This window comes from Sceloporus undulatus, chromosome 6 (genome assembly GCF_019175285.1).
Source record: "Sceloporus undulatus isolate JIND9_A2432 ecotype Alabama chromosome 6, SceUnd_v1.1, whole genome shotgun sequence".
NCBI classification, from domain to species: Eukaryota; Metazoa; Chordata; class Lepidosauria; order Squamata; family Phrynosomatidae; genus Sceloporus; species Sceloporus undulatus.
The window spans coordinates 155,152,512-155,167,989 of NC_056527.1; the positions used below are offsets into that span (position 1 = coordinate 155,152,512).

General features: G+C 41.5%; 1 protein-coding gene across 6 annotated transcripts in view; it reads left to right on the plus strand.

The window, feature by feature from the left end:
* The window catches only part of HCN4 (hyperpolarization activated cyclic nucleotide gated potassium channel 4), a 119,869-nt gene that overhangs the window by 38,889 nt on the left and 65,502 nt on the right, over nt 1-15,478 (plus strand). For all 6 annotated transcript variants that reach the window (XR_006104811.1, XM_042477092.1, XM_042477093.1 and 3 more), the window contains exon 2: nt 5,992-6,415. Coding sequence is in view for 5 of the 6 variants with exons in the window: in XM_042477092.1 (XP_042333026.1) it covers nt 5,992-6,415 (424 nt within the window). In the remaining variant the exon portion in view is untranslated. The remainder of the gene's footprint in view (nt 1-5,991; nt 6,416-15,478) is intronic.

Sequence of the window (15,478 nt, forward strand, 5' to 3'; positions counted from 1 at the left end):
CCATCTAGCACACCTAGAAGATAAGCCAGCTCGTGGCCCTGGAGAACCTCTGTCCATCATCAGAGAAGACACCACTGTCCAGAAGGACTAAGGACCTATCAGCAAGAACAACTAGGCTTACCAGTTCAGGATTGTATCAGGCCATGGGGATTTCTGGGCCAAAGCCTGAGTTTTAGGGATGGCCCCTGGTGGTGTTATTAAGGATTATGCATTGACTAACAAAAGTTGCTCACAGCTTGTCTTTTAAACAGACACATGCACACACAATATATTGTCCAAAATAGGAACTTTTCCAAGTCCTCTCGATTTCCATCAGCATCCCCCAGTGTGAGTTTTGCTATTAAGAGTGATTAACTTGTTTTTCATTGCAAACTGCATTGGCTGCTTTTTTGGGGAAGGGGAGAAAGAAACGCTAGCAACTTATTTTCTCCCCACTCTCTTTGCCATAATAAGCTGAACATGAAAAAGAGAAACAAGAACAGCAGAAAGATTATTAAATTTTGCAGCGCTGGCACAGTAAGCTAGTTATTTTTTTAGAAACGGCCATTGCATTTCAAATTTAGGGCAGTGGAGTTTGTGAACCAGTGCGCTGAGTACACAAAATCTCTGGAGATAGTTAGTATTTATATCTATGTGGAGTTAAGAGGGAAAGGAAATTATACTCCCCCCCCCTTTTCTTGTTTTGTGGGAGGAAAACCTGGTGATAAATATAGATTTAAGAAATTGCTTGTTCCTCCAAATAACATTGCCTGGGAGAATGCGGAGGTCAGGGTTTAATAAAATGTTATTGGTATGGTCCTTTACATTGACTCCAGCATCTGATGATCCTATCATAGGGCCTCTTGGCAAGATTATTCAAAGCAGGTTTGCCACTGCCTTCCTCTGAGGCTGAGAGTATGTGACTTGTCCAAAGTCACCCAGTAGGTTTCCATGTCTCAGCAAGGATTCAGTCCTCATTTCCCAGAGTCCTAGTCCAACATTCAAACCTATGTTGTTGTTAAATGCCCCTGAGTTGACCTCAACTCATGCTGACCCAGTGGATGAGACATCTCCAAGACTCCCTGTCCTCCGCTTCTCTTCTTATGTCTTGTAGATTCATTCTGTGACCTCCCTATCTGAGTCTATCCATCTGGCATGTGGTCTTCCTCTCTTTCTGCTACCCTCAACCTTTCCTAGTATTATTGTCTTTTCCAGTGAGCCATGTCTTTTCATGATGTGGCCAAAGTATGACAGCCTCAGTTTCATCGTCTTGGCTTCCAGAGCGATTTCAGGCTTGATCTGCTCAAGGATCCATTTGTTCATCTTTTTGGCCATCCTCAGCACTCTTCTTCAGCACCACATCTCAAATGAGCTGGTTTTCCTTCTGTCTGCTTTCTTTGTTGTCCAGTTCTTGCATCCATACATGATGATGGGGAATACAATGGCCTAGTTTCTCTCTCTTCCTCCCACTTTCCCCCTTTGTCTTTAGCTTTCTTCAGCTGCTGCAAACTAAGTTCAACATTTTCACTCATTTAACTCAGCCAGGGGGAAAAGGAGAGGAAAGGATGCAATCTTGCCCTTCCCAGTAGGCTATGGTCCAAAGCACACTGCAGAAATAATCCAGTTTGAGACCGCTTTAACTGCCCTGGCTCAATGGTAGAGAATTCTGGGAACTGTACTTTTGTAAGACATTTAGCCTTCTCTGTCAGAGAGCTCTGGTGCCACAATAAACTACAATTTCCAGTATTCCCTAGCACTGAACCAGGGCAGTTAAAGCAGTCTCAAACTGGATTATTTCTGCAGCGTGTTTTGGATCTAAGGCAAACTTGAACTTCTGCAGCCTCTCCTGGCTTCTCTGTTCTTCCGTAACCTTTACTTTCTTGACTCTTGACCATAGTCTGATTTTGTTTTTCCACATGTTTCTGTTTTCATCTGTGAAATGTCTGGGGGTATAGCACTTGAGTTTGAGAACCTCTTTATGAGGATATTATAATTTATGCATATGTGTCTTGGAAATCAAGGGAGCTACTCTTGATTTTGCATTGACTTGTAGTCTTTTGCAGAATGTGCTATTACAGACTGTGCTTTTGCAAAATGTGCTTATCCCATTGTCTCTTTAAATAAGAAGGCCAACTGAGTGGTGATAGGGCTTTAACGGATGGCCATGTGGGTATATAATAGACTGCAAAATCATGAAGAGTATAAATGCATTTCCATTGATCTCAGAGGCTTTCCTTGGGAAATGAAGCCTGGGAAATAAATTGCAGCTCCCTGTTAATTTGATAACATGACTCAAAACACACAAGTTACCCAAAATGGAATTTGCAGAAGCTCTAGTCTGTATATGGATCTATACAAGAATATTTCTGGGTATAATATTATATTAAGATATAATAAAATCACACCTCATTAGACTTTAAGATCAATTAAAAAAAATACTAAAGCACTGGAAAGATGAAAGGTATGGTCTATAGGAGGGATTTTCTTCACTATCCCTGAAAGCTTAGTTTGGGGTGGAAAAGGTTAATCTGAGAACTTTGAGCTCAACCCTGAGAAAACCAAGATTAGTGGGAATTAATGTGGCTTTGAAAGCTGATATTAATATTTCAAATGTTGTTTGCGATGGTCAAATAAAGCTGTGAAATACCTGGATGATTATATAACGCCAAGTAAACATCAGATATTGAGGATTTATATAGATATATTTATCTACTAGTAGCAAATAAGATAACAAAATATCTTTTAGAAAAAATAACCAGCATTGAAAATAAGAGAAACAACTGCATTAAGGGTGAACAGCCTTCCTTGAGTTCTATTCATTTGGACAAATGCTCCAGTTTTAATCTCATAGAAAATGTTGGTTAACATTATCTGGGAAGGAAAGAATGACTATTAAGAAAATATAAAACCAATATCGAAAAGATTAAATGGTCTGAACTTTATTATCAACAAGTGTGAAATTTGCCTAGTATGAGATGTTGTTGTTATGTGCCTTCAGGTTGTTTCCAACTAAACCTAAGGCCACGAACCTATCATGGGGTTTTCTTGGCAAGATTTGTTCAGAGGAGTGAACCCAACTCTCTTCTATGTCAGCATTCTCTGAAGATGCCAGCCACAGATGCTGGTGAAACGTCAGGAAGAAACTCTTCTAGAACATGGCCACATAGCCCAAAAAACCCACAAAAAACTATGGATGCCGCCGGCCATGAAAGCCTTCAACTTCACATTGTTCAGAAGGGGTTTGTCATTGCCATCCCCTGAGGCTGAGAGCATGTGACTCACCCAAAGTCACCCAGTGGGTTTCATGGATGAGCCAGGAATTGAACCCTGGTCGCCCAAGTTGCAGTCCAACACTCAAACTACTACTCCATTCTGGCTCCCTTTTGAGATTTTACTCCAGTCTTAGTTTTTTTGTTTTGTTTTGTTTTGTTTTGTGGGTTTTTCGGGCTATGTGGCCATGTTCTAGAAGAGTTTATTCCTGACATTTCACCAGTTGGCATCTTCAGACAATGCTGACATAGAAGAGAGTTGGGTGTATGTATATATATATATATACACACACACACACACATATATACACACTGTGTGACCCTGGTAGGGAGGGTGATCTCCCTCCTTTGCTGCCTGCAATGGCTTCAGTTTCATTCTGGGCTTGATTAAAGCATTTTAATCTGTTAAAGTTTTGCATGCTTTGGGAGTTCGGTATCTAGCAGATCACTTCCTCCCACATCCACTTACCTGTAATTTAGCATCATTGACAGAGACTTTCTTCCAAGTGCCTACTCAGGACTTTTTTACACAAGAGGCAAGTGTCATTAAATCGTTATCCATGTGAAAGAGCCCTCTGTATATTAACTTTATATATGAGAGATGGCCTATTTGGTGGGACCATAGGGAAGCCTAGACAGTACTTACACTATTGTTCTGTTGGATGACAACGACGACGACGACGATGACGATGACGATGACGATGACGATGACGATGACGATGATGATGATGATGATGATGATAGTAATAATAGGATTTATTTATATCCCGCCCAATCACTGGGAATCCGGGCGGCTTACAACAGTAGGGAAAATACAAAGCAATAGCAATAAACAATAACAATAAACATAAAATAATAAACAAATGTAACATAGCAATACATAGCAAAAACATAATAATAATAATAATAATAATAATAATAATATCATAACAATTCAATAATGACAAAAGCCTAACACAGTAGATTACATTCAAATCAATAATTATCAAAAAGAAATCCCTATTTCCAACCCCTGATGATGATGATGATGATGATGATGATGATGATGATGATGATGATGATTTGCTTCCCCATGCCTTTTAAGGTCTTTTTACTTTAGCCTTTCTGGCTAAAACTCCTTCTGGACCTCAGTGCTTCTGGTGGTGGTTTAAGCTCATGTACTTACTTACCATTTGTGACTAACTCCTGCACTTTGTGTTTTCTGTTTTTCTGTGTATTTGGGAGTTTCTGCTGGATTAGATATTTTTAAAAAACATATTGTTACATTTTCATATTTGTGCACTTGCCATGGTTTAAATGATGATGGTTGCTAAAAGACGTATGCTGCAGGGTTGGACAGTTAACCATTCACCCTCTCCAAAATAAAACTGGAAAGAACAGGAACAAAATCTGGGACTTTCCGGTCTTTTTCATCAGTCTAGATGTGTTCTGAGAAAGTGTGATTTGCCTAAGATCACCGACTGGGTTTCTGTGGTTGAGTGGGGATCTTGTGCCTTCCTCTCCCTACCTTTTTCTACATTTTTATTCCACCCCTTTTCCTTGTATTTATATATATATTAAATCCAATAATATTTTAAAATGATTTGTCCACTATCTAGGAAAATTGTTTTGTAGGTTTGTAACAAGTATAAATAATAAATGTATACATGCAGTCTATTGTTGATTAAGGCCTATGTCTAGCAGGTAGTCTCACTTAGACCCAGTAAATCAATGGGATTTACTTAAATGTTGATCCACTGTTCAGCAGTAGATTCAATGAGTCTATTTTAGTTGGCTGAGAATGACAAATGGATTTGGGTCTAAGACTGCAGTCACATACCTACCAAATCTGGCCTATGAATGCAGTTGCATACACATTCCCATTTGGGCAACTATAGGTATTGTTGATTGTCCTGTAAATGTTCATAACATTAAATGACGGCTTGTTTTCAGATGATATCCATTACATAACTCCTGAATGTTTATTCTAGCACTGCAAGTGATCCTATAGCATTTTATAATTGGAGTGACACAATGACCCTGAAAAATCAACGCTGGAAGCTTGAGAGAAACATAGAGTTTCTTCATAAGTCCTTCAGCTTCCACAGAAACATCAATTTTATTGGTTCATACCCTTTCTTTAGGTGATAATTAAAAAAAGAAAGAAGCTAGGTTACATATGGAACAGGAAGGTTCATATAACAGGAGAGAGTCATGAATTTAACAAAATGAATAATGAACATAAACAAATGTCTTCGGTATTTATAGTTAAGGGATTGCATAGCAGCTAACTCAAGAAGTGAGAGATAAAGTGGGAGCTAAAGCTTTTGTCTAAAATAAGAGCTAACAAGAGAAAAACAAAAGCAAATATTAGAATGTTCCTTTTAAAACAAGTAATTCATCATTGCTTCTTAATTCTTCAAAGTAAGTCATTACCGTTACTTATTGAAAGAATAATATAAGAGCAATATCCCTTTTCCAAAATGATTGGGACCAGGATTCTTCTGGTCAGGGTTTCTCAATACTCCACAAACATGTATTTCAATCATTTAAAAATATATTTTTGAATATTCTTTCCATCGCTACTTCAGTCCTTGTCCACCGTGCCTCCAACTATTATGTTGAACCTGCCTGCAGTTGGTGAATCTTGCAGTTCTAGTGGAAATGAATGCTGATCTCCCCAGTCCTAAGGTCTGCCCATTCCTGTCCTAGACACACCGTTATTCCTTCAGGTTATTCAGCATTTCTCTGTTTTGCTGGCTAGGTTTTACTGGGACCTGACAATGCTGCTCCTGATGGTTGGGAACTTGATCATCATACCCGTTGGCATCACCTTCTTCAAGGATGAGAACACCACGCCATGGATCGTTTTCAACGTGGTCTCGGACACTTTCTTCCTCATTGACTTGGTCCTCAATTTCCGCACTGGGATTGTGGTGGAGGACAACACAGAGATCATCCTGGACCCACAGAGGATTAAGATGAAGTACCTCAAGAGTTGGTTTGTGGTGGATTTTATCTCCTCCATCCCTGTAGACTACATTTTTCTGATTGTGGAGACGCGCATTGATTCAGAGGTTTACAAGACGGCCCGAGCCCTCCGTATCGTCCGCTTCACCAAAATCCTCAGCCTTTTGCGTCTTCTACGGCTATCCAGGCTCATACGCTACATCCATCAGTGGGAAGAGGTGAGCACAGATAGGCTACTGGCCAACAGTCTGCTTTCTCTATGAAAAAAAAATATTTGGTGCTATGGCATATTGTCTGCTGCAGTGCATCTTAAGTTCTCTTATGTGGGGGGCAGTCATTCTTTCTCTCAACATGCCAGTGATGGGTAGCATATTTGTGCCCATTAGCAACAACAGTTTATTTATTTACAGAAGCTTGCCATGGACCACCACTTTGAGCAGCACTGATCTAGTCAGTTTTCTGCATTCATCTATACCACCGTTCCTACACCTGGTGCCCTCCAAATATTTTTGACTCCCACTCTCATCAACCCCAGCCAGGATGGTCAATAGTTGTGATTGAGATTTCCTGCATGGCAGGGGGTTGGACTGGATGACCCTGGTGGTCACTTCCAACTCTACGATTCTATGATTCTGTGATTCTATGAATAGGTAAGCTGATTTGCAGTCTGTAGCTCTAGGATGGGCAGATCAGAGGCATCAGCTAGTATAATGGTAGGTCATTTGCAGGAGATCAGCAGTGGTTTCTCTGATAGCAAAAAGGCCTTTTCTTCCACCCAAGTAGGCTATTAGAACTCCTGCCTAATAGCCTAGTTGTAGCACAAGGGTTACACCAGTAACACTGGTATAAATGTGTATTTGTGTATAGTAAGGCCATGTGTCCTGTTTTATAGAGGGCAGTCCTCTGTTTGAAGAGCTGTCAAAGGACAATCCTTTCTTCATAGTTGTCCCCTCTATGAGTGTCAAATCATTGTTGTTTAAATCATTTAAGGAAGAAGATTGTGGATCTTGGAGTTACTCATCCGCAGTCAACACAAGGGGCTTTTTCACAGTACAGTTCTAGCACTATGATTCCATTTTAGCTGCCATGGCAGCTTCCTATGGAATCCTGGGGTTGGTAGATTGGTGAGGGACTGGAGGTCTCTGGCTGAATATCTCTCTTAAACTGCAAAATTACATTAAAATGGAATCACAGCACTATTATTGCTTAGTCTGAAAGGGCTCCCTGGAGATCAAACTCAACAGCAGGCACACAGATCACCTGGCCATTGTCTTTAGCATGAGATGTAGAGTTTTAAATTACTAAAATTATTTTGCATCTCTACATAGAAATCAATGCATGCTGTTTTATGCAAATTGATGCACTCTTTTGTTCTCTTTTGGTGGCGTTTTAAGTGAACACATGGTTGGCTATGTAAATTACCTCATTGCAGGGTTCACAGACTCAACTCCCCTGAGCTTCCAATTTGCCTCTAAGTTTCACCATCTGAGCTGCCATTTTGCATCTGACTTTCTACCCCTTGAATGGCCATTTACCTTCTGGTTCTGCCATCTGAGCTATTTTGTACCTGGCTTCCCCTCCCTCCCTTTTTCTTGCCATCTGATTTGTTAGGATACCCTTGAGGTTCTAGTGAAAAGGCAGAATGCAACCTGCAATGGAGAGTCCTCTGACAAGATGCTATCAGTGATGGACAGATTTCCCACCTGTCTTCCACCATCCTTTCCCCCTATATATTCTCCTCTGTGGTTCCCATTTCAGGACGCAAGTGTTAATGTCTCTTGCCTGTAGTTTGAGTAGCAGACAGAATCACAGAAGCATCTGCCTACATCCTCATTGCAAGATACAAAACAAGTACAACAGTGCTGAAACCTTTGGAGGATCCCAGTGATTTTGATGCTAATGTCATCATTTCACATCTGGGGGATGCTTCTGTGATCCTGCCCACTCCCCAGAAAGCACATAACGGTTATGGGAGGGGAGATTCAGTGAGTGTTTGGTAAGCTAGAGGGAGGCTTTGAGTGCTGAAGAGGAAAGAAGGAAATGCCACCCCCCATTTGTTGTTGTTGTTGTTGTTGTTGTGTGCCTACAAGTCATTCCCGACTTATGGTGTCATAGTCATTTCCTTAAGGCAAACCTATCATGGGGATTTCTTGGCAAGATTTGTTCAGAGGAGGTTTGCCATTGCCTTCCCCTGGCTGAGAGCATGCGACTTGCCTAAGGTCACCCAGTGGGTTTCATGGCCAAGTGGGGAATTGAACTCTGGTCTCCAGTCATAGTCCACTGCTCACACTACTATCCATACTGGCTCAGAAATGATTTGAAGGCACACAGTAACAACAACAAAGTGTGGAAAAGGAGGAGGGGCAAAACAGAGTCAGTGCATCTGTACAAATGGGTTTATATCCACAAAAGTTCATGCTAAAATAAAAACAGGTCATAGTCCAATTCTCAAAGCACTACATCATGCTGGCTCTCACTTCCATAGTGTCCCCAAAAGGACATACACACACAAAAGGGAGACTTATGTACATGAACTTATTCTCCTAACAGAAAGCCAGCCCATTTCTGCACACATGAACTTGCCCATGCTTTGAGATCTTCTGGGTAAGCTTTCACCCTGTCCTGCCAGTACCACTGGTACTTCTAATGGGAACACAGGAGAGGGGCTTCTCAGTGGCTTTTTCCAGATTCTAGGACTTCTGCTCTGTAGAAATAATGCAGTTTGATACTGCTTTAATTGCCATGGCTCAGTGCTATGGAATTCTGGGATTTGTTGTCTGTTGTGGCACCAGAGCTCTTTGACTAGGGTTGCCATAATTGTCCACTATTACCAGGGACAAAATGTGGAACGACAGGGCTACCTATCTCACAAAACTAGAAAACCCAGAATTCAATAGCATTGAGCCATGGTGGTTAAAATGTTCTCAAACTGCGTTATTTCTGCAGTGCATATTAAACCCAAGAGAGGTTCGACTGGTGGCCTCCTTTATTTATGTATTTAAGTTTAAAGCCATTTAAAGCATGCCCGTTGAAAAGAAAAACAAGGAATACAGGCAACACAGCACATTATTAAAGACCCTTTCCTGATGAAGCTATAATAATGACACTATAACAGTATAGTGCAGTATTGTCTTTGATTGATAATTTAATTATATTTTAGCTTTTAATTGTAACTGTTTTAACTTTTAACTGCCTTGGGTCCCAGTGATGGGGAAAAGGCAGGATCAGCACCATCATTATTGTTATCAGCAACAGCATCGATAATCTATGTTGGGTATTTGGAGCCATGCGATGAGCCCTTTCTCCCGTTAAAATAGCATTAAAATACCATTTTGTTTTCAAAAATGCAATTGAGACTGCTCTTTCCTTATCGTATCAGAGGCATTATAGTGTTATAGCACTGTAGGGAGACAAACTCCCAAATGGGGCTGGAAAAGGTGGTGGTGTGGAGGGGCAGTAAGCAAAATTGTTGGTTAATCTGACCAGCCCCAGTTGACTGGATGGGAGGGATGTAATTTGGTAATGGATTTTTTTCCCCTATAGAGTATGGGAATTTAGGAAACTGCTGCACCCTCTGCTTGCTTGACTGTTCTTCATTCCTGACTTTTGTCGTCTTGAGCACATTTCAATGTTGCTTGACTGCACTGCACATATCCTGATTATCATCCATGAAATATTGGAGGATATGGGGTTTGGGTTATAGGAAGGGAAACTGAACTTTGCATTACAGTCCTTTCATGGTGGAAGCAGGAGGAGTAGCGAGAAAATTGAATTGGAGGAGAGAGCTTCCAATTTCTTGGCAGATCAAATTAAAATCATCATCATCATCATCATCCAACATTTACCCCAAATTTGGAACTCAAAGCAGATTACAATTTTAAACAAATGCAATTAAAAACATACAATTAAAATTCTCTCTTCTTCTCCTTTGCTCCTGATCATCAGAGCTGGACTGATGTTTCACCACAACATGCCCACTGACCAGCCCCGAACAACCCAAATCACTTTAAAAGTGCGACTGAACGTTCGCACCAACAACCACACCACAAGAGAAGCAGGAAAGGGGATTAATAATGGATTTTTGAGTGCATTTTATTAAAAAAGGCATTTCAAACAATCGTTTACAGGAGAAGAACTGAACCACAGCACCATGTAGTAAGCCGCTTTCGAAGGTGAAGTTATTCTGATGTAATTGTGCCTTACTTCCCTGGTGCGATAAAGCCCTTCATTACATATGCATATACAAGCAATTTTATTAGCTAAACTGGGGTGGTGGCAAAGCCATGAGGGGTCAGTGACAACAATAAAGAGGTGAGGGAGGTGTGGACCGCACCAGGTGACACCCTAAGAGGGAGTGACACCATTGCTCCTGAAACATCTCCTTTTGGGCAGAAATGTGTTGTGACATTTGCCTGTGTCCCATAAAAACGCTGAAGAGACAGTGTGAGTGGGCTGATGCTCAGTGGGAGGAAAACAGAGAGGCCCCAGGTTTGTTTGTTTTTTAAAAAATAATTTCAAATTTCAAATTTCAAAAAATTGATTTTTACTTTTTTTAAAAGATTTTTTTAATTATTTCAAATTTTTACCAAATTTTTACTTTAAGCCCATGCAACTAAATACATTTACACTGTGCATATACTATTGTAAACCCTTTGTAATTTAAAAATGTAATTTTAGTTGTGCTAGTTGTTTATGTCAACGATTGGTAAGTAACATTAATACAAACAAACTAATTCCAAAGGATTCTGTATGGTGTGGTAATGGGAGGAGGTCAATGGGTGTATGTGTGTGTGGGATAATACCATGAGTTATGCACTGGGTGACGCCAACCCTAGTGACGCCACTGCAAGGGGTACACTGACTCCACCACCACCACCATGGGAGGAGGGAGCAACTGCAGTGGCATCTCTAGGGTTGGGGTCACCTGGTGCAGTAACTCATGATTTTACCTCTCCATTGACCTCCTCCCATGCCATACCATACCATACCATACCATACCATACCATACCATACAGAATCCTTAATCATGCTTTTTTTTGGTACTTATTTACTTGTAGATTGTAATTCTCATATATCACTGAATGTAATGGTAATACAGTCCTCCCTCCGTTTTTGCGGGGGATCCATTCTGGAGCCCCACCTGGAAAACTGGAAAACCACGCATATTATTAGCTTGAATGGAAGCATGCTCCCACGGGGGCATGCAGGCATGCGCCATGGGAGTACACCCCATTTTAATTCTCTCTGTTCACCCCCCCATGGATAATCAATTGGTGCAGAACCCAAGTCCATGAGAACGTAGGGAGGACTGTAGTTGTGACATAAACAACTAGCAAAATTAAAATTGTACCTTTAAATTACAATTCATACACACATAATAAATGTGTTTACATATACATAATTTCATGTGGTTAAGGTCAAAATTTGATAAAATGTGGTGTTTTTAAACCTGGGGCCTCTCTTTTCCCACTGACTCTCACCCCATCTTTTCAGCATTTGAAAGAGATACAGGTGATTGCCACAGCCCATTTTTGCCAAAATGCAGATGTGTGAAGAACAGTGGTGTGGGTGTCACCCCCTCTTAGGGTGTTACCTGGTGTGGTCTGTACCCCTTGTACCCCCCCCTACTGATGCCACTGAGCAACTGGTGTCACCTGGTGCAGGCTGAACTCCTTGCACCCTCCTATTGATGCCACTGGTGCTCAAGCTCCCTTCACATCCACATTTTTTTTTTTTGTATCCGTGGGAGGTCCTGGAATCAATTCCCTGAGGAAACCAAGGGTCCACTGTAAGACAACAACAATAACAATGAAGAGTCCTTCATTACAAGAATATTGCACAGTAGGCCATTGGGGATGCCTAGCTCGGTATCTCTTTGCCATCCTAGTTTTTACCTAGGATCTGCCACACAGACTGCTTCTCTCTGCCTCAGGTTACAGCTAGACCTGCAAATGGGAAGTTTCCCAGTGGGAGCATCAATCATGCTTTCTGTCTAGGCAATGGAAGTGCCTGATTTCTAAAAGAATAGTGTGGAGCAGGGAGCTGGTATGTAATGAACTATAAAATGAAGGCAAATATTTGAATAGCTTTGTCGTTACATCTTGGAGGCAAAAAACAGAAGCAAAGTGCTTTTTATGATTACCTGGCGGCAACAATTTGAATTTAATGTTGTGTTTCTCAGCGAAGAAGTTCAATAAGGGAGGGGGTTGGAGAAGGACAAGTACCCAGGGGCAGTAGGAATGGAACGCTGAAATAACTGGGCTCTGATTTTGGGAAAAGATGAATAAAAGCTATGATAGATCTACACAGTGGAACGGAGAATGGGGAAACCTGTTGTGAAGCCTGTGGGGGATTCTCCTTTCCATCACTGTGTCATAATTTTACAGCAGCATGAGGTGTGGAATATTTCTAGGTGAGAATTAATGTCTAGGTGCAGGGTGCTCCTACACTGTCATGTTTTTCTTCTGGCAAGGCTGCTAGACGGAAGAAGCCTATCTTCAGGTGGAAATTGCTTTAATCTCTTCTCACTTAAGTCATATTCCAGGTCCATTTAGCAGGTAGAGGATTTTGCTTTCAGTTTAGGGCAGAGGTGGGCAACTGTGGAAGACCAAGGGGGCACATTGGACAGTAAATACACTATGATTTTTGTGGGTTTTTCGGGTTATGTGGCCATGTTCTAGAACATGGCCACATAGACCAAAAAACCCACAAAAAACTGTGGATGCCGGCCATGAAAGCCTGCGACTTCACAATACACTGTGAGTCTGGAGACCAGGGTTCAATTCCTTGCATAGCCATGAAACCCATTGGGGTGACCTTCATTAGGTTACATGCTCTCAGCATCAGGGGAAGGCAATGGCAAGCCTCCTCTTAACAAATATTGCCAAGAAACCTCATGATAGGTTTGTCTTAGGGTTGCCATAAGTTGAAAATCACTTGAACGCACACAACAGACAAAGGAAGCTTTCTGTGTTCTCTTGTGGGGAAAGAAAAGAGAAGGAGTGAGGAAAAGACATCACTCCAACTGATAAGGATCTCCATAAAATTATCAGAAGAGCCCTCTTTCCAGCTCAAAAAGCATTGCCCCAAAACATGTTAGTACAGCAGATATCCTCATCTTGACTTAGGCATAACAAATGCCAGAATACGTCTCACTGAACCCTGAATATGGTGCCTAGTGTTTCAGTTCAGTTCAAGGTTGGCAATGGCTGCTGGAGAGCTGACATCTGTAAAGTTTCCAGCTAGCAACAGCTGCCATCTGATTTCTCCCCAGTCACAAGTTATAATTCCTCCCCCCCCCCCCCCCCGCCCCGGTCCCTTACAAAGTAAATTGTTTGGGGGTTGAATTTTCCAATAGGCTTCACCACAACTGAGTGTTGCGATGTCAAGAGCTCATGTTTTTAAAAAAATTCAGATAGAGGAGGATGTTGGAGGTGGGAGTGGAATTGTCAGCCTTTCCTAGACTCCAGACATGAGGGGATCTGGTGGTTTGGGTTATGAACATAGAATCGTTGAATAATAGAGTTGGAAGAGCCACCCATCCAGTCCAACCCCCTGCCATGCAGGAAATCCAAATCAAAGCATGGAATCTTATTGGAATCTGGAAAATTTTCCTTTCTGGCCATGGAACTCTGGTAGTTCAATAAAGTTACTTTTCCAAGTTCTAGATAGTATCACATTTGTATTGGTATATTAGACTGACACTCCCTCAGGATGTAGTGGAGTCTCCTTCCTTGGAGGTCTTTAAACAGAGGCTGAATGGCTGTCTGTTGGGGATGCTTTGAGTGAGAGTTCCTGCATGGCAGAATGAGGTTGGACTGGATGGCCCTTGGGGTCTCTTCCAACTCTACCATTCTATGATTCTATGAAAGAGCCAGTGTGTTGTAGTGGTGGGTGTTGGACTAGGAACCTAGGAGACCAAGGTTCAACCCAGCCATGGGATTTCCACCCAGCTGTGGAAATCCACTGGGTGACTTTGGGGAAGTCACAATCTCTCAGCATCATAGGAAGGCAACGCCAAACCCTCTTTCAACCAATCTTGCCAAGGAAACCTTGTGATAAGTTCACCTTAGGGTTGCCATAAGTTGGAAATGACTTAAAGGAACCCAACAAGAAAATTATTTTGACAGCTCTCCTTTTCCTTAATATAAAGTGTACAGTGTGTATCCATCCTACTGCTACAGCTTTGTTTCCTGACCCTCTAGAATGTTTATGGACATGCCATGACCTGAAATCAGTTTAGTTTAGGAGCATTTTTGTTAGTTTGTTTAGGGGAGTGAACTGATTTTGAAAGTATGCATATACCATTGAACTACAGAGTTGGAAAGGGCCTCCAAGTCAACAAGGCCAACCCTGTCCAGAGCAGGAATCCACAGCTTAAGCATCCATGACAAATGACCATCCACACACTACTGTGATCTTATTCCATTCTGACAAAGAGATAAAGGCAAAAATACATCCAGATGGCATCAGACTACAATTCCCATCACCCCCAATCACTGGAGAGAATAACTGTATAGCTTACACTGGTCCTATATGGTCACTAGGGAGCATTCAGTCTACAGTGGAGGTAACATTGCAAATGTCTAAGCCAGTCTCCCTCAGCCTTGGGCTCTCCAAATGTGTTGGACTACAGTTCCCATCATGCTGGGATTGTCCAGTCATGTTGGAGAAGGCTGACATGGGGAGCTTTACCTTTCCCTTGTTCCCCTCTAGCTATATAAACCTCTCCAAGGAGGTCTCAGCTTCACTCCTGACTTGGGTGCCAAGAGCTGTGAAGGTTTAATGGGCGAGAGTCATATTGATGAAGCTATTTTCAGAGGCACCACTGTGAAAAGAGCTGTTTCAGAGATAGTTTTGGGACACGTAATTATCCAGTTTGCCCGGGTAATGAATTCAAGTTAACCTCAGGTTTCATTTTCTTTTTTTCTTTTTGGGATGAAGTAAAAGATCAATATGGCATCTTTTTCAGGGCTAGAGAAGAAAATGTTTTATCCCTTGCTTGCAGCCTACAGATATTTTTCCCATGATCTATTTTGCTCTACACATCTACACTTTTAGAGAAAATGGGTGGAAGGATTCTTTTTATATGGCAATGAGTATTGTTGTTGTTATGTGCCTTCGAATCTATTCTGACTTTTTGGCAAGATTTATTCAAGAGAGGGATTTGAGCAGGGATTTGAACTCTGGTCTACCAGAGTGCCAGTCCACCACATACAGCCTTTCTCAACCCGATGTATGTGAGCCTGTTCTAAGTTGAGCTATATATTGTCCTACCTGAC